The 23295-nt window shown below is 36.8% G+C and overlaps 1 protein-coding gene across 2 annotated transcripts in view; it reads left to right on the top strand.

Annotated features, from left to right (window-relative positions):
- The window catches only part of uxs1 (UDP-glucuronate decarboxylase 1), a 59299-nt gene that overhangs the window by 4555 nt on the left and 31449 nt on the right, over positions 1 to 23295 (top strand). The window contains exons 1-8 of one of the 2 annotated variants that reach the window (XM_089133328.1): positions 4989 to 5007; positions 6136 to 6163; positions 8432 to 8480; positions 11682 to 11725; positions 13628 to 13688; positions 15133 to 15313; positions 20340 to 20444; positions 23045 to 23104. In XM_089133328.1, the coding sequence (XP_088989454.1) occupies positions 6159 to 6163; positions 8432 to 8480; positions 11682 to 11725; positions 13628 to 13688; positions 15133 to 15313; positions 20340 to 20444; positions 23045 to 23104 (505 nt within the window). In that variant the 5' untranslated portion in view covers positions 4989 to 5007; positions 6136 to 6158. Of the gene's footprint in view, positions 1 to 4988; positions 5008 to 6135; positions 6164 to 8431; positions 8481 to 11681; positions 11726 to 13627; positions 13689 to 15132; positions 15314 to 20339; positions 20445 to 23044; positions 23105 to 23295 lie in introns of those variants that run through there. The other variant, XM_039655806.2, reaches the window with a different exon arrangement.

Raw genomic sequence — 23295 nt, 5'->3', positions numbered from 1 at the left:
AAAAGGTCATGGAGTATTATTTTATTTGGGAGTGTGGTGCGGGGTCTGTGTTTTTCTTCATATTAATGAAGGGGCGTTTTACTTAAGGTTTTAACAAACATAACCACTCTCTTTTTTAGATCAAAAATCTTCTGTTGTTTTAAAATATAATTAAATAAAAATGTTACAGTTTTAGTTATTTTGTTTTCATTTTTTTTTTTTTTTTTTTTTGCCATAAGTGTAATTGACTCGTTTATGTTCCCACCACGTTTTTAAACATCTGGCAGCACAGATGCACCTTATACAAAAGATACACCTCTAGTTGATTGGCGATTCATTCATTTCTGTTAAATAAGAGGCTAACTTGCGCTGGAATCTGTTGTTTTTGAAATCATGCCGAGTGCTTGTTGCTGCTGTTATGAGTGGCAGAAGGCAACAGTTTTCTCCTGGCACTCGTGCTTCACAAACAAGCTCTTCAGTCTAGCACTATAGGCTGATGCAGAGACTCACTGTTCGTTCTGGTGAAATCTCAAAACAAAATTCACACAAACGTGTCCCTGCTCTTTACAATCACTGAACATCTTTGGTTTTAATAAAAAAAAAAAAAAAACTTTTCAAAAAAATTGGATGTTGTAGCCTTGAATTTTTTGCTTCAAAACTATTTGAAAATCATCCTGCCCACTCGTTCACGTAAAATTATATTGATTTTGATTTTTCTGTTAGAAAGGCTCTATGCAAGGTGTGAATGATCATGAATATTGCAAACATGCCATCTCTGACCAGTATGAAACTCTGTAAAATCTAGATGCAGCTTGTGCTCTGGAGTGTAAAGACTACTTTTGCTGATACTATTAGACTGAATGTATTGCTTTATTTATTACATTAGATAATAATTAAATTAATGGATTTTTAAGAATTTGACACAAAACATGACATATTTAAAAGGGTTAGAAAAACTATCCCTTTATGTAAATCACTTTAAGGCCCTTGCAAACTGTGTTGTACATTGCTTTAAAATACAGTAAAAAATCCATTAACCTGAGCGTTAGTTAATACTCAGCCAAGACATTAGAAACACAACTGCAATCACTTACACATATTATGTAGTCCGAACATCACTAGAGACTCCAAAACCAGGATGGAGAAATTCAGAAAAATGAATTTGGGTCATGTGGACTGCTACTTTGAGAAATGACTGTTCCAGTTTTGTTTGATCCCTAAAGAGCCCCCAGGACTCATAGAGTTGTTCACAGAGAGAATGACCTTGACAAACCAGTCCTCCTCTGCTGCGCACCTGCCCCAAAACATAATTTTCATGCCTACTGACTGGCAGCACAAAAAAATAATTCAGCCACTACAACTAAGGACTTGACCAGATGTTATGGGCTTTATGCACAGCTATTCTACTTCCTGAACTTCAGCCAGCTCCTTTGTTTCCTGTCTGCCATTATTGGACAAACTGATGAATAGTTCAGGAAGTTGTGCAGCTGTGCATAAAGCCAATTGGACATGTTTTAAAGTCTGCATTATTTTATTTCCTGTTCACTTAAGCTCTTTCAGAAGCTTCCATTTCTAAAAGTTGTTGTGATACAGATAAAAATCCACACTGTCTAATTTTCCAAATGGACTGAAACCAATGATAAAGTAAAGGGCAAATGGTATAAAAGAGAATCAAAACGTGCAGTTTATGTGGGACACACGCTGCCCGAAGGCCAGTTGCTGCTATTTGTTGCTGGATTTTCTGTGTGTGCTGACCATGTATGATCGTAAAGTGACGGAAGAATTAAGCTCTGTGGTTTGCCTGCCTGTTGCAACATGACTCCAGCCTGTTTCACCTGCCACAGGTATTAAAATTTAACACTGATGTCCATCATCTTTTAACCTCACACCCAGTTTCCAAACTCTTTTCCAGGCCCTGAAGGTTCTCTGCAACGCAGTTGAGAAGGTTCTTCTCAACATACAAACACACACAACGAGCGAGTCAATCGCGTGTTGCAAATTGCAATTATTTTCTTTCTTGCTTTTCACCCCTCCTTTCTCTTCTGGTGAAATTGATTACTTTCTACAAAAACGTGTGTTAAAAAACCTGCGTTAAATAAAGAACTTCATTTGTTTTGAGATGTATTGTGAATCAAGAACTCTTTTTGGATGAAATCAAGTGAACTTTAGCTGCCAATCTCCTTGGTATTGTTTGTGTTTTCATTAGTTTTTTGTCATTTGAGGCGTTGTGTATTTGTTTTTTTTATTTTCTGTTTTCTTAACACTTTTTTAATCTGAAAACCTTCAATTTATGAATGTCATTTAATTCCATTGTATGTGTTGTTGTGGGTATTGGACGGCATTCATTTCGTCTATCAGTGGCCATTCTGATGATTGTTTGCTTCGAACTGACATTGTGATGTTCTGAACAAGTCAAGCTGTCACCATCCAGTTGTCCAGTTCTCTTTCTGTCTCTGAGTTATCACCTATCACCTCCATGAATCTGAAAGTCCTGTTCCTGTGAGTACACACCATTCTGATTGTTTGCTTCGAACTGACATTGTGATGTTCGAACTGACATTGTGACATTCTGTTCTCTTGAAACCACTCCCGCTTGTCACCATACAGTTGTCCAGTTCTTTTGCTGTCTTTTGAGTTATCCCCTCCACGAATCCGAAGATTGTTATCCTGTGTGTACATGCCATTCTGATGTTTGGTGATGTTCTGGTTTCTCAACACCAGTCACGTCTTTTGCCGTTCATCTTTCAAGCTGCCTGGGAGTCCAAACACACTAAGGATTCCGTTCCTGTCCCTGCCTCTGAGTTTCTGAGTTTTACTGAAGACGAGGACCCTGTTGAAGCTATGAGCAAAAGTCCTAGTTCGATATGAGTGGGTGATTACAGTGCGAGTGTACAAGTGTGGCGAGTAAATGTCTTGCCTTAGTTTGTGCCTTTGACCTGCGGGACCGTCTGAACTCGAGGGGCATGGGGGCCCACTAAACAGTGTTTGGGAGTGTGTCTTTTATACCCGATTCGTCAGAGACGTAAATTGTTTCCCCCTCCACTGCCTTGACTATCTAGAAGAGGAGCCATTACCTGCGTACCCACCACTGTCCACCCTGGAGCCGAGTTGTTCTCCAAAAGCCTATTTTGGAGATTTGCAATTTAGTTTCTCTACTCCAAAATTCAGCTCTGCATGGCAATGCTTAGAGGTTGGAATAATGGCAATTTCTCCACTGGCTTTTACCATGGCAATAGAAGTATTCATTAGGGCATCAAGATGGGTAGTAGAAGGAGAGCGCTTGGCTTCTGGGATGTGACTACCACCTATCAGAGCATACATGGATGACATGACATTCATGACTACAACAAGGCCTTTGGTCAATGGAAGAGATTAGGATCAGTTTCCTTATCAGGTCAACTTATGATGTTCTCCCATCACCATTGAACCTAATCCTGTGTCTAGGAGAGGATCCCTCTTGTCCTTTGTGTTCATCATCTGACACATTAAAGCACATTTTGACAAGATGTAAGGTGGCTCTTAGCCAAGGTGGGTTTACTTGGCGCCATGACCAACTACTGCGATGTTTGGCTTTGGCATTGGAAGGTAAGCGTAGTATGACCAATAAGTTGCCGCCTGTTTTAGAAGACAATATTCCTCCACCTAGGTGAGGTGGTCGTGTGTGCTGACACGCCAAGGACACTGCAGCCGTTAACGCCGGACAGAAGGGGAGTCACACCACCCTGTGGAAAGAAGTGTAAATGGATGGAGAAGCATAGTTGACTGTAAAGCTACGTCTTAGTTTTGCTTATCTTGGCGAAAGTCTAGTACAAATCAGCATAAAGTTTTAACATCTACTCTTGTGTTATGGAAATCCCCTTTGTCTTTGGATGCCCTGTGGCTTTCCAGTTTCCATCTTTCACTGTCTGTCCTCCACTGTCTGTCTTAAACTGTCTCTTTTAAACTGTCTCTCTGTTGTTTTACAACCAAGCCTGTGATGTCACAGGTCGTCGTGTTGCAAGATGGCGGTGCCCTTTCTACAAAAGCCATAACAATTTTTTTTTTATGGTTGCATATATTGTGGTTACATTGTTTTTTAAATGTGGTATACATTTTGTTTGTTATATAATTTTGATTAGAGTGGAAATCTGTTAGTCAAGTCTAAATAATGTAGACTTGACTTCACTTCCACTTTAAAGGCATGAGGCACTCAAACATTGGAAATCTCTAATGTCGTTCCAAACCAGTATTAATTTATTCTGAGGAACACAAAAGAAGAAAATCTGAGTGAAAAGTTGCATTACCACAATATTCCTCTTCAATTGTTATGGTCCCCCCTATTTTATCAGACTTCCCCCTCAAATAGATTCAGATTATTTTTTCTCCTTTCATATTTGCATTGGCATGGCATCAGGTGGGATGGCATACAGCAAGCTGGCCATGCACAATACAGCCTGCCATAAATCACGCTGCACACAGGAATTTGCGGTGACACCAGCAAAGCCTCTGGGAAAGAACTGGCCAGATTGGGAACAGAGGGATTTGCATAATTACAGACCTTCAGTTTACACTCACCTTTTGCCTTAGATTCCTCTTCTATTGTATTCTCTCTTTTTTGGGGGGTCAAGTTCACCCCCTCATTTGAAACAAATAACAGTAAGCTGTTGTTGACAAAACGTGCCTGGAGCAAGTGTGCAGGGAGGATTGTTTGTTATTTATGGTTGTGATTTTCACTTGCTCAATTTCTACTCAGCTGTTTGATGTGTATTGGCAGGTGTGAGTAATTTTCTTTCGATATGTATCCTTGTGCATGTTATAAAGAGGAATGAGTAAAGGGCAGATGTTTACATTATTAATGTTATTCAAATAATGATTTATTTATGAAGGTTAGATCTTACATACCCAATTCAGATTATTTTTTTCTGCATGCGTGTACTTTGATTAGATAGTTTATTGATTGGTTGGAGCCAACGGTGAAGAACACACTGAAAAACTAAGCCAACCAACACTCAAAAATGGCCCGTCGTTGCCCGTCCTGATCTTGAAGAGGTACTTGATTGTGATATTACATATATCATGTTAATATTGTTGATAGAAGTTTTAACTTTAGGCTAAGCCTATATCATTTATGTGGGTGTGTTTGTTCGTATTGCCTTCGAGATTGGAGCAGACTTGCCTTATGAACTGCCTCTCCTTTACATCTTTAAAGGTCCATGAAGCACTAAACTACATGTTTGAGATTTTAAGGGATGTGTATGTGTTGCACATTATAAAAGACGATGTTAGCATCAGTTAATTAATTGCAGGAGAGCTTTTGAGCTATTTTCATCTTCTGTGTTTAAAATCTTCCGTGTGCCCCATTATAACATCAGCGACTCATCAGTGTCCATACTTATTCATTAGACTGTGTTCTTATCCTTTGAGAAACTCTTTATTTTTCACGCCAACATGTGTTGCTTTCCCATAACAGATGCTTCAAACAGTGAGGTCATCATAATTAGTAGAGATGCTTTCATGAATTTTAAGTGTCGAGTGTTTGTTTTCGTTTTGTAAGAGTTTCTGCGTGACATCATTAGAGCTTGATGTAACCGATCAAACTGCATATAAATGGTGAAAAACGTATTAAAAGTGAGATTCATATATTGCGTTTAATGTGCGCATTTGAATTATAGGGTGTATTTGTGTAATTTATTGTGAGCTTACAAAACCCTCGTTTAATATATTTGTTAATTTTGATCTGTGCAGTAGTGAATTTCAGCACATATTTGTGGGGGTCGTTTGCTTATAAAAAGCAAAAAAAAAAAAAAGTGTGTTGTCTGTCTCCACTTTGCAGCTTAACACCCGTTTTTTGTTTTTGTAGCATTTTTCAAAACTGGTGAGAACTGTGGTCTTGACTTTTTTGATCGCTTTCGTCACTTTTGCATTTCTTGTGCACTCATTCTCTAAGCTAAACAACCAATCAGAGTTCTTTCTCTCACCGACGGCCCTATACCGATTCAACATGCCGAATTGGCCCAAAAAAGCAGACCAACTCTCAAAACGGCCTGACATTGGCCGACCGTCGACTTGTTTTTTATTAACAATGTTGTAATGGATATGAATGTAAAACTGTGTCTCTGTGTTTGGAGAATCAATGTTTTAGGTTTGGTACTGATGTTTCATGTCTTCTTCTTTTAGCTGTCTGGGGAACCTACACAAATATGAGGTAATTATGATATATTTTGATCTTCTTGTATTTGCAAGCTCAGTCTGCTGCTAAAAAATGTATCTGTTCTGTAAATGTTGGAAAAACTAGTAGATGTCAGATATACCAGCGTTGTGCACAGATGCACTGCCTGCATACTTGCGTGTCAATGGGGTGTCTTTTTTACAGAATCCAAAAAAATCCCACTCTGGCCGGATATAGAGCGTCACGCTTTTGTCTGTCAATTACTTTAACATGGTTTTGTGATAGGTACACTCTGTGTCTTCTTTTTTTTATTTTGTGATGGCTGGCAACAAGAGCCAAGGTGCGATAGCACAACCTATGTCAACCAGACAACATCAGTGTCAATCAGACACTATATATTTATATATATATATATTTTTTTTTTTCCTTTCTTTCTTTTATAAATATCCTGGTCATCGTCAATACTGGTATATTGCGACACCCTTTGCAATGAATTGATTTTGCTGGAAAGAATGTAGACAGTGCAGAATATGTAAACAGTCCAAATGAAATCAATATTGACTCTTAAAGTCCCCCTGTAGTCAAATTGTATTCCTTAGTTAAAACTCATCTTTGGTCAAAAACAAATGACATAATTAAATGTTTTTTCCTTGATTATTTTTTTCATGCCTAAAAATAGCTTGAATGTAACTCTACATCCTTGCTTCATTTAGTATACACGGTTCTTGGTGTGATTAGCCCCGCGTCCACTCACTCACGCCACCTCAGAGATCCACTCGATGATGTGATTGGTTACAAGGTAGTTTGTGATGTCAGAAACAGCAGTGATTTCAACATGAGTTTTTGAGACTGTCTCTGGTTCACTGCTGTTTTAAAGGTCCCCTAACATGAAATTTTCACAAACATTTCACCGACGACTGTTTCCTCAACTCGATGAACGTCTAAAAAAATAAATCGATCGAGCTACCAAGCAACAATTTCTGATGTGTAGCCTAATTGTTTGAGTTCAGACAGGTAAGTTAATCTTTCTCTCAAAACCATTCAATACTGTTTATGCATCAGTATGTCAAGTGACTAAAATATCAACTTCTCATCGTTTCTTTTAGCAGGATGAAAATAATCTTATTTAAATTCTGAACAAATTATACAGAAAGCGATCAAAGAACAATCTTTCCACACAGCACAAGTTTATCTGGACAACTAGTTATGAAATCAATGACGCACATTGCACAACGAAGCTCTTACTGTATGTACATCATCGTGTCTGCATTGGTGAAAGAGAAGAAACTGCATTGCAATGATAAGATCTTCATTCTCGCGATCAACAGACTGTCCTCTGCTTGCTCAGTGTTCATCACGGCAACATTTTATGTGATGGGAATAGATCTAAATACTTAAAAAAAGCTCACGATTCGTTAATCTCCATAGCTGTAATGGTAAAAACCTATAATAGCTGTTGTAAAAGTATTCGAGAAAGTTTCGCATGTAATACATAGCTATTTCATATGCAAGCATGTCAGCCAATCACAGCAGTGGCTGGCTACATTGAATCCCACAGCAGACACGCCCCTTCAGACAGAGCATACAAATCAGAGGCTAAAATCATGCTAGGAAAATTGCCTTTTATTTCTAAATTATGACTATTTTTGATCTAAAAACATACTAACATTATAAGGGCAACCCAGGAAACATTATAAAATAATAAAATAACCCCATGTCAGGGGACCCTTAAGGTGAAAATACTCAGAAATGGTGTTGATTGACATTAAAAGCTGGATTTTAACTACAGGGGGACTTAAAATATTAGTTTCCAGTGATATTTAATGCAACACTCACGTTCCACATTAAAATAATTTCAAGAAGAATAAAATCAAATCCTGTTCTTTCTTGTTATCTTATCTTCCTATGTATTGATATGTAGTATATTGTTGGTGACTGGTGTTTGAAACGGTCACATTTCATGGGGCATCGATACTGAGCGGCCCTTGTCTTTAAGTATTGCGAAGCCCACATATCTCAAGCCCCCTGTGAAGGACCACTGCACTGTGCATTAATCAGAAACAGAGATTAGTCCTGTTCACTGGGCTGTGACTCGAAGCCAAAGAGGGAGATTGATTAAAAACTAGCTTTATTATAGATCAACTTCAGGCATGTGGCACTGTTGACTCTGAGCGTCTTCATCATATGTCCAGACTGAGCTGAGGGAGAGTATTGTGTGCTCCAGTAAGCTGCTCTGCTGTGCTAGTGTGAATGTTTGTGTATCTGTGTGGCTGTGATAAAGCAGTCTGTTATTGTTTCCCACAGGTCTATACAGGAACACGGAGAAATGAAGATTGAACAGAGGATAGATGAGGTTTGTTAACACAAGCGTTTGCTTTCAAGTTTCAATGTTTTTTTTTACACAGTTGTGTGTTTTTTGTTCAGTTTTTCACCGTTTTTTTATGATCACCTACCTCAGTATTACTGGAAACTATATATAAACCTAACAGCTGGTATTCACACTTCAAGCTCTCTCGAAACATTGTGCAGCTACCCAAGAGCGCAATATAATTAAGATTTTAATTACACGTGCCTTCGATAGCAATTACGTTTCATAGTCAGGGGGCTACTAACAAGCTGTGGTGATCTTATGTTATGTTGTTATGCTCTGCTTGGAACCCCCAAAACACAGTTTCTCTGCTTGTGATCCTGTCCTGGCTACATGTGTGATGTTTCCCAGTCTTTGTTATTTGAAAAGAGTACACAACTTGAACAGATTTTAAAACACTAGGCATCATACATCAAATCATAAACAACTGAAGATCACACACTACCAGACTTGTTAGTGTAAGTTGTTCTGGACACAGCCAACCTCTTTACTAGTAGACACATTACAAATGGAAATAATATGTGTTTTAAAATTGTCTTAAAATGTCCATTACACTATGCAGTTTTCTCTAAAATGGGTCAACTTCGACTCATTTGACTTTCGGCAAATCACATTGCCTCGGCTTGACGGCAAAAAAAAAAAAAAAAACTGGTCAAAAGTTGTGTAGTGTATTCCAGCATTAAGGCCTATTGTTGGCTATTGATATACATATAGATATATAAATATACCCTTGTTGTGAATGATGGGCCTTTTAAGCTGTTTTCTAAAAACAACAGGTATATACAGTACATAGTAGTGGCCAAAAGTGATGTCGTGCCTAGAAAAAAATATATATCTTCATCTTTTTTTTTTTTGCATATTAAAATAAAATAACTAGCTGTAGTTACCAAATAATTTAGTCAGATAAAAACCTTAACCAAGTTTAGTGTTTTGTTCTTTCTTCATATTTTATATATAGATTTTTTTATATGTTTTTTTTAAATTTACCAGTGCTGTATATAAAAATAATTTTAAAATAACATTGCGTGACATAAAACGCAAGGAGGCTATTTTTACTGGTGCTTGATTTGATAAAACCTGGAACATTAACCATCTGTTCCTTAAGTGTCAAGTTTAAACATCTGTGCATTCCCACTTGTTTATAAGTCTTTTTAGAGATAATTGGTTACCTTTATCAGGATTTTATAATGCCATTTAGCCTTTTCTGTTCATGTACACAATTATTTTTGTTTTGTTTTTTTCATATGCATAGCAGCTGCCACAAATATCACCAACTTTAGATTAAGTAAAAACATATAATGATTATTATTGATTCGTCAGTTCTCAAAAAATGATTGGTTTTAGAGGGTTTCATTAAAATGCTAAACTTTTTTTTTCTTGGCAGACGTCACCAAGCCCTTCCAACACACCTGTCAGTGCGTACAGAATCAACATTTCACTCTCCAATTAGTTCAATATGGATCAAATCCTCATTATTATTTTTTCTGTTTAAATATCCTAGTACACAACAAACTAATAACTCTTCATGTTGCTTTTTAAAATTTGACACATTGTAACTCCTCCCGTACCATAGTGCTATTGGCGTGAATGATACCTCAAATCAAGCGGCTTGTTGAGGTGAGGTAACCTGATCGCTCTTAAACATAACAGATGTACCATTTTCACCTGGTGGATGACAAAACAGGGTTACTAGCCAACCGTTACTTGCCACCAGAATCTCATAGAGACTTGGGCTTGTATAAGGAACCACCCAGAACCGTTTGAAAACCACCGTGTAGATTGCTATATCTTTAGTTTGTCATATTTATTATTTCCATGCAGCATGTTTGCGAAAGTGTTTGAAGCTGGATGAAACCCATTAAATTTGACTAAGGCTGATTTGTTTGTACATACTACACGTTAAAAGTCAGTGCTATAACTGCAATCTCTATCGTTTCATTATAGATCCCAAATGTCTGCTTATCACCCGCAGAAGCTCATTAGAAACTGCTTTTGTCATATCTGTCTGACCTTAAGGTTCAAAGCATGTCAACACATACTGAGGCATGTTTGTCAGCATCTCCGATAGCTTTTAGAAACGATGACATTTATTCTCCTGTCTGATGTTTGATATTTCATTTAAAGAAGTGTTACAGTTTGGAAATGTCCTTCGACCCAGATTTGAAATCTTGTTGTTCTGGGGCGAATGTCTGATGTTTTAACTGTCATTCGGAATGTTAATGAAGTTCGGATTACTTATTGAACATGACTTATAATTAGGGATAATGCTTAAATTAATTAAAGGAATCAGATAAATTACATGTTATGCTAATTGGTTAAATTGATCAAAGTTAATTACATGTATCAGAAACAGGCTGTAGTCAGTCCTGAATTTTTTTTTTATTATTATTTGGTGCAGGCCTCACATTCTTCTTATTAGTGGCTTTATGAAAGAAAGAGTTCTGATTACAAGATTAATAATCTTTTATAGCCCTGTAGTCAATAATTTTATTTTATGAAACTCCTCTTTGATCACCGAAATTACACATTTAAACAGATTTTCCTTAAAAAAATGTAAAATGTAGCTTGAATGTATGTCTACACCCTTGCTTCATTTACTATATGCGGCTCTATGAATATGCAAATTAGCCCCGCCTCCACTCACTCACACCACCTCAGAGATCCACTCGTTGATAGTCGCACGTTGATGTGATTGGATACAAGGTAGTTTTTGATCTCAGAAACACCAGTAATTTCAAAAAGAGGTTTGAGACTGTCTTTGGTTCACTGCAGTTTTAAGGTGAAAATGCTCAGTAATGGTGTTGATTGACTTATGAATTTGCACATGGTTAGTCTTAAAGCATATTACAAACGCCACATAGAACTATAAACACAATTTAAATATGGATTTTCACCTCATTTTCACATAACCTTACAGCTGTTCTCAGATCAGTTTGATCGTGCCTGACGACTGTGTCTAAGTCAGACATACATTTCTGTCATTTTATCTGTTCTGTTTTCCTTAGGCTTTAAATGTCTCAGTCTCAACTGGGAAATTAATGCAGTCTCCTGTCTCTCTATACATCTCTCTGATCATCTCTTTTCCTGTTCTCTTTCTTACTCTGTCTCATGTATTTTTATTTATTTATTTATTTTTTGCCCTTCCTGACCTGTTCTCACTGTCATATCTCACTCTGTTCCTCACAGGCAGTGGCACCTCTCAAGGAGAAGATACGGGAACTTGAGCTTAGGTATGTTTTTCACCTGCACACTATGCTATAGTTTCAATTTTGTCTCTTGTGACTTTGGACAGCTCTTTGGTCTTGGCCATGTTAGTAGTTGGATTCGTATTGATTGTATGGGGTGGACAGGTGTCTTTACTGTATGCAGCTAACAACCTCAAACAAGTGCATCTAATTTATCCTTTTAGGGTCAGCATTCTAGCTGATATACAGGTGTTCAAATACTTATTTGCAGCTGTATCATACTAATAAATACTTTAAAAAAATAATATATTGTGATTTCGGATTTTTTCACAGTGGACATGCACCTACGATGACAATTTCAGACCCCTCCATGATTTCTAAGTTGGAGAACTTGCAAAATTGCAGGGTGTTCAAATACTTATTTTCCTCACTGTATATTGTGCAGTTGTGAGAAAAAAAGCCGTGATGAGCAAGTAATTAGTTGAATAGGTTAGAAATGACATGAGCACCTTTCACAACCGGTAATTACGAAGGAAGTGTCATAAAACAGCCAGTCTGGAGAAGTGTAAGCAGGGTTGAATAGAGGAAGAGACAGGAAGCTGCAGCACAATGTGCTTTGATTGGCATGTCATGATGGGTGTTAAAATTGCAGCATGATATTTTGTCAATCCTCAGTGATGAGGTGTGAGGTCTCCGGAGAGAGTGGCTGTGTTTTTCTCTTTACTTTGCCGCATCTCAGCCAGACCTAAAGGAGATTACTTGATGCTGTTTGATTGTCCCTGGGCCCCGACTAAACCCGGCACTGACATAATCTCAGAGTTTATTACTTGTGTTAGGATATTCATCAAGAAGGCACAAGTGTCATGGCAGCTGTGTGAAATGAACCTACTTTTCAAATTAGTTTGGGAAAAGTAACAGAAACAGTTCCTTGATAGACATTTGTAACAGGGTTTCACTAGCATTATCAGCATGTACTGAGGTCCATTTTTTTTTTTTCAACAAATACATCAATTCACAGCTTCCTTGTATTTTATTAGGGTGTATTTTTGAGTTTGTCTCTAATCTAAGCCCCCCCCCCCTTTTTTTTACTGTGTTTTTCCATTTTTGGTAATAATAAATATACCAAACAAATAATCAAATAATCTTTCAGTGAACAGTTCTTAGTATAACTATGCTGTTTTCTTATTGTGAAAAACATAAATTATATGTTTATTGTGTATATATATATATATATATATACATTTTTTAAGAGTGTAGAGATTGCACATAGGTTTTCTGTCTGGAAGTGATGCTCGCTCGCATGACAGTACTAAAGGATCTCTACATGCAAGACACAAATATAGCTACAGCAACACAAACCACAGACATTGAAACAGGATTAAGGAATTCAAGGCAATTAAACCATATCATATTAAGAAAACTACTTTTTTCTACATGGATTAGTAGGTTTTTCTAGTACGAGGTTTCAGTGTGTGCATACAAAAAAGAAAAACGAAAAGGAAAAACCCTGACCAGAGTTATCTCTATGGAACTGTGTCCTCTTTTCGGACCAGTGAGACAATTGAAATAATCACTGATGAGGTTTTCAGTGTTTTCAGTTTTCTGGGGACTTGGGAGAATATCTACAATATCTCTGTGTCTGAGCTGAGAAACTCAAGAATAATTGGATTGGAGAATCACAAGCACAGAGTCATCCCCCTAGAGTTATTGAGTTTCTGTGCTCAAATACTGACATATCCAATACTTACAGGTGAATTTGTCCTGGAATGTGTTGATAGAGTAGCAAGAAGAATGGAAAGTTTAAATGTGGATAATTTTCATCAGCTAAAATTATTTTTTTTTAATGCCTTTGTGTGTGATTTGAATAGTGTGGTGCCTTTGACATATAGAAGACACATCTAAATACTCTTCAATCTTGCTCATTTAAGGTTTTCTTTTATTCTACAGTTTTACCCAGAAGTACCCACCTGTAAAATTCTTATCCGAGAAGGACCGAAAGAGGATTTTGGTGAGGATTTTTTTTTTTTTTTTTTTTTTCTCAAGTCTCCTTTGGTGTGCAGAACTGCTTCTTCAATAATGCATGTCTGTCTGTCTGTAAGATATGGCATACAGGTGGTCATCATAGTTTATTGACATTTTGACATTTTGTTCATTTTCCACTTTTTGATAGATCGCTGGCATTTTTCTTCCTCCAATTGAAATGTTATTAAATAAAATCTCCTGCGTAAGGTTAAGGTTATAGTTATAAGGTTATAGTTATAAGGTTACCGTGTCAAATTGAAGCATAACCAATTTGGCAGCTGGGAAATTTACAAGTTATTTCAGAGGGAGCTTTTCAATAGGCTTTGTTGCACACAGATAATTGAGAGTGGAAGTATGTAGAAGCATTGAGGAAACGAGGAACAGTAGGGAGTAGAAACCCTGCTCAAATTTGTCTGATTACTCCCTGTGCTGATTTAGCCCCATGCTATTTAAACCCACCTGATTGCAACTTATTAAAATTAGGGCTGTCAGTTAAACGCGTTCTTAACGGCGTTAATGAAACCCATTTTAACGCCGTACATTTTTTTTTTTATTGCGCGATTAATGGTCTTTTTGGCCTAGCAAACTTTTGTAGTTTTTTTTCACATGCTTTTGCAACAGGATGCGGCATGCGCGACGCTGCGCTACAAAAGCCATTCATTTCAATGGCTTGCGCCGTGCGAGGACGTTTTATTGCTTTTATTGCTTTAAAGCGCAAGCGGATCTAGCTAGACCGGAAACAAAACAACAGGCATGACGCACACACTTGTTTGGCCTTGTGAGACGGCCAAATAGTTGATTAACGTTATGTTTTGAGTGGATGACGAGCGTGAGACGCCGACATGGATGCCAATAAGATTCTAAATGGAAAGTTTACTTATAAAAAGTTGCCAAATGGTTCCATTGACAAGACCAAAGTGATCTGTGTGTTTTGTCGTTGTGAACTAAGCTATTATCATCGCAGCACGTCCATTCTGAAATACCACTACACGCACACACTCACACACAGCTCATGCGAATTCTCCGCCCCGTCGTCAGTATCAGGACCTTGTCAGTATTTTTCACCTTTATTGATCCATTTTATTGGACAATGTTACATTGTGTGAGAGATTATTTGCTCCAAGTGAGAAAGTTAGTGTGAAATTGAACATTGTATATGCCAATGTTGTTTTCAATTTAAAAAAAAAGAAAAAAAAAAGAAAAAAATTGCACAAAGCAAGCCGATCCACTTTTCCCTGTTGATAAGAGCATTAAAATGACAATTAATCGCAAGTTAACTATGCCATTAATGTGATTAATCACAATTAAATATTTGAATCGTTTGACAGCACTAATTAAAATGTTTCTCAAACTTAAGTAAATAGTAAAAAGTCATGTATGACGCTATATACGTCAATAATTTTGGCTTATGAAATTATTTCCTCTGGTAGATCACCGGTGGGGCAGGATTTGTGGGCTCCCACTTAACTGATAAGCTGATGATGGATGGTCATGAGGTGACTGTTGTGGATAATTTCTTCACTGGCCGCAAGCGCAATGTCGAGCACTGGATCGGCCATGAGAACTTTGAGCTGATCAACCATGATGTGGTGGAGCCTCTCTATATTGAAGGTGAGCACCACCAATTGCTTTTGATGCTTGATTCATCACTGATAATCGATTTTCGATTTAATATCGATTTAAAGGGTTTTTCTTCACTGGGCCTGTTTTTTTTTTTTTTGGCATCCGAGTCTGAGCGGGATTGCTCCTGGTTTCTCACTCAACTTGATTCTGTTCATTTGCTTTCATGTTACATCATCACAGACATGCACATCACATGATAGAAAATGGAACGTGGGTTAATTTGGTGCTATTATGCACAGTAAACAACACTTGGGTTTACTCTATATGTGTGTCACATAAGGCAGCTTTCTGCTGCTTGCAAACAACCCAATGAATTCACAATGATTTTTGTTCTGTTTGAGCTGCATTTGCTGAATGAACATCGGTCAGCTGAAGCTCTTTTCGCATCCTATGTGAGATTAATCAGATATATACAAAATATTACAAATGATATCTGCACAAAATGACGCAAATGCACAAGTGAACTTGAACTAAGTTATGTGCTATTCAGAATGTGTAACTCTTGTTGTGAATGCACTCTTCCTGGAGCAATGCGCTGAAACACGGCAATTAAACCCAAATAATTCACAAGGTATTATTACAAAATTGTTCCCTTTATAATGGCATGTCCTAATCATACGTAGTTATTATTAGTTGTGCATTGCTGTTTGAGCTGCATGTGCGGAAGATGATCACCGGCGTGCTTTATACGGCATTAATTTTTAACCAAATGCATCATATATGAGATGAATTGAGATATATATATATATATATATATATAGTCCTACACAAAATAAACACAATATTACAACTTACATTTGCACAAAACAAAAGGCTGTGTGGGAATGCTCATGCAAACTTGAAGGTGTAGGCTCATGAAGGTGTAACTTTAGCCTTTTAAATTAAAATGCTCCCAAAAATAACTCCAGCGTGCACTCTTAATTTTTTACGTGCACTCTTTACGTGTTTCGTGGCATGTGCATGACATTGCATAATCTATGATCATTTCTATCGATTTAAATTATTGTTGACAATCGATTAATCATTAATATCCCTAGTAAACACAAATTAATAGCAATGTGTTTGGAAGGCATTGCCATGTGTTAGATCATGCCAACATCCTCCCAACTACAAATGTAAAATGTTAAATCAAATCTCCACACCATGAATATTGGATCATGTCTGTTTACCAGACCCCGTCAGAAGATATTTGTTATGTCTGGTTTCCAAAACCAGCCAGGAGGGTTTTGTCTGATATCCAAAACCAGTTAACAGCAAATCTTTAACTGTATTAACTAAAGGTCTTCTATGAACCTGAGGGAATGACAGAGGAACCACATACGAGGAATTTAATAATCTAATGATAATTGATTATGGTTAAATTATTGTAAATTAAAATCCCAGATATTTATTATAAAAATAAAAAAAAAACACAGTTGTATGGTTTGTTCTCTTGCACGAGCTATTAAGAATCCTTAAACATTTTGCATGTTCACAAGTGAAATATCTAAGAAATATTAGTAAGTAAATACAAATAGTGAACACTGGAAATGAAATGTGACGGATAATAGAAGGCAAACCTGGCAATGTTATTTTCATTGCCCCATAGTGAAAGGTACAATGTATATAGGGCAGTGAGTTACAAATTATAATAATTGAAACTACTTGTCAGTCAATGACTGTCTGTGAAACCACTTGCTGATTACAAGGTATTTCTGTGAAGGATGAGAGTGTTCCAATAACAGTGAAGTTTCAGTTACCTGTTATAGGAACTGAAAGAGGACTGTCAAAGAAAGGAAATTATTTAGATATAATGTGAAAGTTCAAGAGTTGGGGACTGACAAAAACAACTTGAATTAAAGGGAGGCTGCTTTCATAAATTCAGTCTGGTTTGAGGACAGTCACTGTCAGTGATTTGACTTGGTTCTTTGAATGAAGGGATGTAGAGCTTAGAGGACCTTCTGGTTATTCTCTTTGCCCCTATATATTAGGCAGCATCACACCTCCTACCATTTCTGCTAATAAAACCAGGAGAAGCTGGATGACAGCTAGTTAAAAACAATGACCGCCATCTCTGTAATGGAAAATCTCAGCAGTGTGCTTCAACCCCTGATGAGTACAGGTTTGACACATTCAGCTGTGACATTAACCACATTCACACAAGAAAACCATTAAATTACAGTCAAATTGTTTGAATTCAGCAGTAAATGTACCACAGCTATTCACAAACACAATGGCTTTCCATCGTTTGTTCGTATCGCAGTGGTGCACACAACTCATTATCCGCCAAAATGCTATTATTACTCTGCAGTGTTCGTCTAGATTAGAGTGGATGTGCACAATTTTTGACTTTCACATCGTAGGCCTACAATGAAACCGCATGAATGTAACTGCATCAGTTCGTTTAGAACTTTATGATTTGCCACAAACTTCTTAGGCTATCTTGTACATGCTCAAACCATTAATCTTACAGCATTTCAACACACACCTTTTTTTTCTGGCAGTGTTACAACTTCTGTAGCTGGCATGACACACATGACTTCTAACCTTAAAAAAAACATTAACCCCCTGTTTCACAGACAAGGCTTAAGTCTAGCTTTGGATTAAAATACATGTTTTAGCTGTTTTAACTGAAATTCACTTACACTGGCATATCTTGAAATATGTCAGTGCCATTGTTCTGTCTCAAGATGCACACCAGTAATGATTTTTTTTTTCCAAAGGCACGTTTATAAAAGCTACTTAAATATCCTATTTGTACTAAGACCTAATCCTGGCTTAATTTAAGACCCGTCTGTGAAACCTGGCCTAAGGGTAATGCTAAACCACTTTTCTTTTTTTTTCCTGGTTGGCTGTCTCTGGCAACCCATGTAACAACCGTTATGTTAACAAATGGTCGAAAGTTTAGTGAGTTTAGAAAGTGAAAACTCCCGGATGAGTTTGTACGAACATACATAACTGTTTTCTTTTACGACGGTTTAAACATCCCAATTTTAAATAGCCGTCATACCTACAATATCTGTTCTGTGTAAACAATGAGTGACATACTTACGGTGAGAGATCACTTATGGTGCTTTCCAGTGCATGCGCAGACGGAAGTGTCTTAGGCCATCAATGTGTACTTACATTTACAAGTCATTAAATCATTTTTAATTTGGACTTCTCTGTGCATGCTCATTGAGGTGGGAACCATTAGACCTGCATTATATGACTGACAGAAAAGAACGGTTTGACCTAAAAATATCAAAATTGAAACTACTCCAGAATCAAAGACACCTACATATTGAATGCCATTGAGGTAAGCTAAAACATGCCAAAAATTTATTTCAAAGTGAACTATCCCTTTAAGGAGTGGTCATTAACTTGGTGTGTGGGGAGGGTCAACACCAATGCTCATTTCCCATGTTTTTTTTAAATCAGGCTACCAGCTAACTTCAACATTACGTTTACATTTAAAACAACGCACCAGCGAGTGTCTAAAATTACTTACAATTGTGATTCAATGGGAATTCTGATCACTGTATGAGGCAGAAATATATTAATATACAATCCTAAAGGCGACTTTTGCTAACCATTGCGATTATAATTGGCGGTTTAACTAAATGAGACTGTCCCATTAAATGTAATATACAGGATTATTGTTTATTATTAATGATTACTTTAAACGATTACTTTTGATTACTTTTTTAAGTTTAAAGTATACTTAATAAAGTATGTGAAAACATTAATACATTACTAAAAAGGGCAACACTCAATGTAATAAAGTTTGTAACACATCTCTCTATTTACCAATGAGTCATTGGCCTGATAGACTCTTTGGGTTGACCTTAAAGGGATACACCACTTTTTTTTTTTTTTTTTTTTTTGGAAATAGGCTCATTTTACCACTCCCCTAGAGTTAAACAGTTGAGTTTTACCGTTTTCATATCCATTCAGCCGATTTTCTGATATTTAGAAGATTATCAGTAACCAGACAGTTTCTGGTCTCATTGACTTCCATAGTAGCAAAACAATATACTATGAAAGTCAATGAGACCAGAAACTGTCTGGTTACTGATAGTCTTCTAAATATCAAATAATCGGCTGAATACATTCGAAAACGGTAAAACCCAACTGTTAAACTCTGGAAGAGTGGTAAAATGAGCCTATTTCCAAAAAAAGTGGAGTATCCCTTTTAAAGGATTCTTGCACTATTCCTTCATGCCAAGTTAACCATAGGACCAGTGTGTCTCTGCTCTTTGATTTTTCATTCCTATTGAGCCTCAGTCATCTACTCTTTTGACTCATCTCCTTCCTCATCCCTCTATAACTGATCTCTGCCTATCTCTACATTTAAGTTTGGGGAGGTTGAATGAGAACTTGTCTGTTTATATGTTCTCCATCCATTAAATTGACTTGCCATGCCTGGTCTGTTTGACATCAGATTGCATATAATAGACAGAACATTGACTAATGATAATGAGAATTAACTTTCTGCCATGTCTGTGTGTGCATTTCCATCCAGTTTGAGTTGCAGTAAGCCTTCATATTTGTGGCATCGATCCCATTGCTGAGTTACTCATAAGTTTCTCTTGGAAAAGCACAATATTTTTTAAAATTTGCTTCCTAACTATAGATTCAGAATCAGAAAGAACTTTATTGCCAAGTGTGCTTGCACACACAAGGAATTTGTTTTGGTGCTGAGGCTTCCAGTCCACATATACAGATATTCAAAGACTGATTAAGATATTTAGCCATAAACCCCTCTTTAAATAATCATTTGCATTAACAAGACAGCTCATTTGTTTGGACATATGAATGGGCAGATGGTAACCATCTATTTGGACTGTTGTTTTGGATTAGCTTTGGGGCATATTCAGTATCTGTAATCATTGTACAGTTGGATGATGTTTATATTGGTTTAAATAGAAGTGTGTTGGATTTTTATCTGTCCAATCTGTCCTTTGGCAAGAGGATTGGTTCTAAATGGAAAATGGCTCAATAAACAATTCCGCTCTCACTTTTAAACTTCTGTTTTTTTTCCCCTCTTGTTCAGTTGACCAGATATATCATTTGGCCTCGCCTGCATCGCCACCCAACTACATGTACAACCCTATCAAGACATTGAAAACGAACACTATTGGTACTCTCAATATGCTTGGTGAGTATTACCCAAAAATAAAAATTCTGTCATCAGTAACCAAAACACCCTCATGTCATTTCACACACATTCGACTTTTGTTCATCTTTAAAACACATTTTTTTTTTTTCATGAAATCTTAGAGATTTATGTCCCTCCAATGATAGTCCATTTCACCAAAATTATGACACTTTGATCCATATCATGCGTAATCCATATGAAATACAGCTGCTTATTTCAAATCTGAAGAAAATATTTAATTAAGGCTTTTATTCACATACACATAAACGTGGATCAATTCACATACATAGAGCACATCAAATATCACCCGTACTTGCTAGATGCTCAAGAAATACTAGTGTGACTTTTATAATAAACCTCATCAGTTCTTGAAAGTCAAGCAAGCACATTTGAGCTTCCGTTTTCAGTATTTTATGTTCTATGTTTATGTGTGTTGATTAATTTTTAGATGTGAATATTCATTAAATAGGTTTTTCATATAAAGCGATTGTGCCTCTTTGATTAAACTGCTCAATTCATATGTATTACTTTAACAAAATTATTGTGAACTTTTGAAATGTTGGTGGAATGACATTTGCAGTTTCTGGTTCAAGACCAGCAGGTTTTAGGGGATAGTGCAAAGTAGTGCATAGTGCTATTTTGTGTGTGTGTGTGTGTGTGTGTGTGTGTGTGTGTGTGTGTGTGTGTGTGTGTGTGTGTGTGTGCGTGTGTCATGGAAAAGGTTGTCTGCCATAAGTGACCAAATCAAGGGTCCTTTTATCTCCATAGTAACAGCTGTTAGCAATTCCAATAGCTGCTGTCATAAGACGTTCATAGTTGGCATCCACCATATTATATGCTGTAAAATCCAGGGAAAGATCACGAAAAGACATTTACCTAATCAGGCTCCCTGCTATCTTAAAACTGAACAGAAAATCTGAATTCAGCATGATGCACCAGCATGGTGCTTTTTACCATTTTACTTGTGTGTTGTCTCATGGTCTTCTACTGTTACTGATTAGGTCGAATCTTGCACCTCAGATGTCTCATCTGCGATGACCATTCAAAAGATCTGGGCTCGTATTCATGAAAAATCTTTGCTGACAAAATTCTAGTGACTAAATTCTAAGAAAATACTTAGAAATGTGCTTAGGAAAATATCCTTGTAATTCATTAAGCATCTTATCCCTTAAAATAGGTCTTACGGTTGTAAATTGTTATGGAGTACTGTCAAGGACTTTCTCTACAAGCATGTATAAAATAAAATAAACAGATCAGATTTTGCTCCCCTCCTGACGTAGGATCTATTTTTTTTTTATATTACTGCCCCTTAAACTCCACGTTTCCACCCACGGAGCCGCCATTTGCTTTTCGGAAGCTAAATCAGTGTAACCAGTTCTAGCACGATGGCAAAAGTTCGAGGAAAGCAAGCAAACTGTCCCGTCAATGGCTGCACAGATGAGCCCAGAACACTATTTGACCAAATAAATGGCACAGCTGTCTAATAAAGACACTTCAAGCAGCTCATTTGCATTTAAAGGAACACAAAAACAGCGCATTTTTGCTCACACCCAAAAAGGGACAAGCTATAATAAATGATCTGGGTGGTATTTCACAGACACATTCTGTGGACACCAAAGATTTATATTGCATCTTGTGAAAAGGGGCATAATGTATCACCTTTAAATCAATATTTTGATTTTGTCTTAAGCTGACAGTTAAAGTATAGTACCTGGGTGGCTGAGAAGTGAAAGAAACAGACTGCAGGGTCTTGAAACAGTTTCAAAATTGACATGCCATTAAAAAAACCAACCAGCCACAGTTGGTGAAAAAAGACAACTAGGACAAATAATAAGAGGGACACATTTTAAGATAATGCAACCCAGGCTCATTGGAAATAAGTGACTGGCTGTATTTTTTTTTTACAAAACAGCTCAAATAAATCGTGTATTTTAGCTGTTTTGAAAAAAATATAGCCATATTAGAGAGATATTTGGCCGTTTTACTAAGATTGTGATTACAGGAACATATTTTCCATTAATGAAGACTTATTAATTATACACAGTTCCTTGCACAGTACCATTACCTCAAAACCTTTTGAATACATTTTGACATTTACGCAATAGAACCAGCACCATATGTTTCAAATGCAATAGAGCATTAACCTTTTCGTTCCACTCACTTAGCATTTCATTTTTAACAACGTTGAAATTAATTTTTCTAACCAGTTGTCTATATCAGGGGAACATAAGCTTAAATCAAATCTCAAGACATCAGTCTGTAGATAATCGTTTAAATTGTACATCCTCTTCACGTTCTTTTGTAATCTTTTTTTTTTTTTTTTTTTTTTTAAATAATGAGAATATAAACCTTAATTCAAAAAGTAAACCATGAAAGAGGTGATTTGTTGAATGTTATTTTTCTTTGGTTCAGGATAAAATGTTATTTTATCCTGATCGGGGTGGTCTTTGCTTTTTTCCTTGCAGTCTTTTTCTGATTGATGTCTGGTTTGGTTGTTTCTGACTCACCCAATGGGAGTCACATATTGATTGATGAGGCAGACTCTATCTGGTTGGATACAATTTAACTACTGATTTGTTCATGTGTTTCTCTGTCCACAGGATTGGCCAAGCGAGTCGGAGCTCGTCTGCTCCTTGCCTCCACATCAGAAGTGTATGGAGGTATGTGTGCAAATGTCCGTTTTAATGCTTACAGTAATGGGAAGGGGACATTATATCATAAAATATTCTTTATATATCTCATAAACACATTTACACATACATTTCTGTTCTCATATTGTTTGTTTGTTTTTTCTGCTGTTTCTTTTAGAAGTAGTCACATTCCAGAACAGCGACCTAAAATTTCAGACACT

The sequence above is a fragment of the Pimephales promelas genome, chromosome 7, assembly GCF_988280905.1.
Source record: "Pimephales promelas chromosome 7, fPimPro1.hap1.1, whole genome shotgun sequence".
Lineage (NCBI taxonomy): Eukaryota > Metazoa > Chordata > Actinopteri > Cypriniformes > Leuciscidae > Pimephales > Pimephales promelas.
Note: the sequence above shows the minus strand (reverse complement) of the source record. Positions and strands in the feature narration are given on the sequence as shown.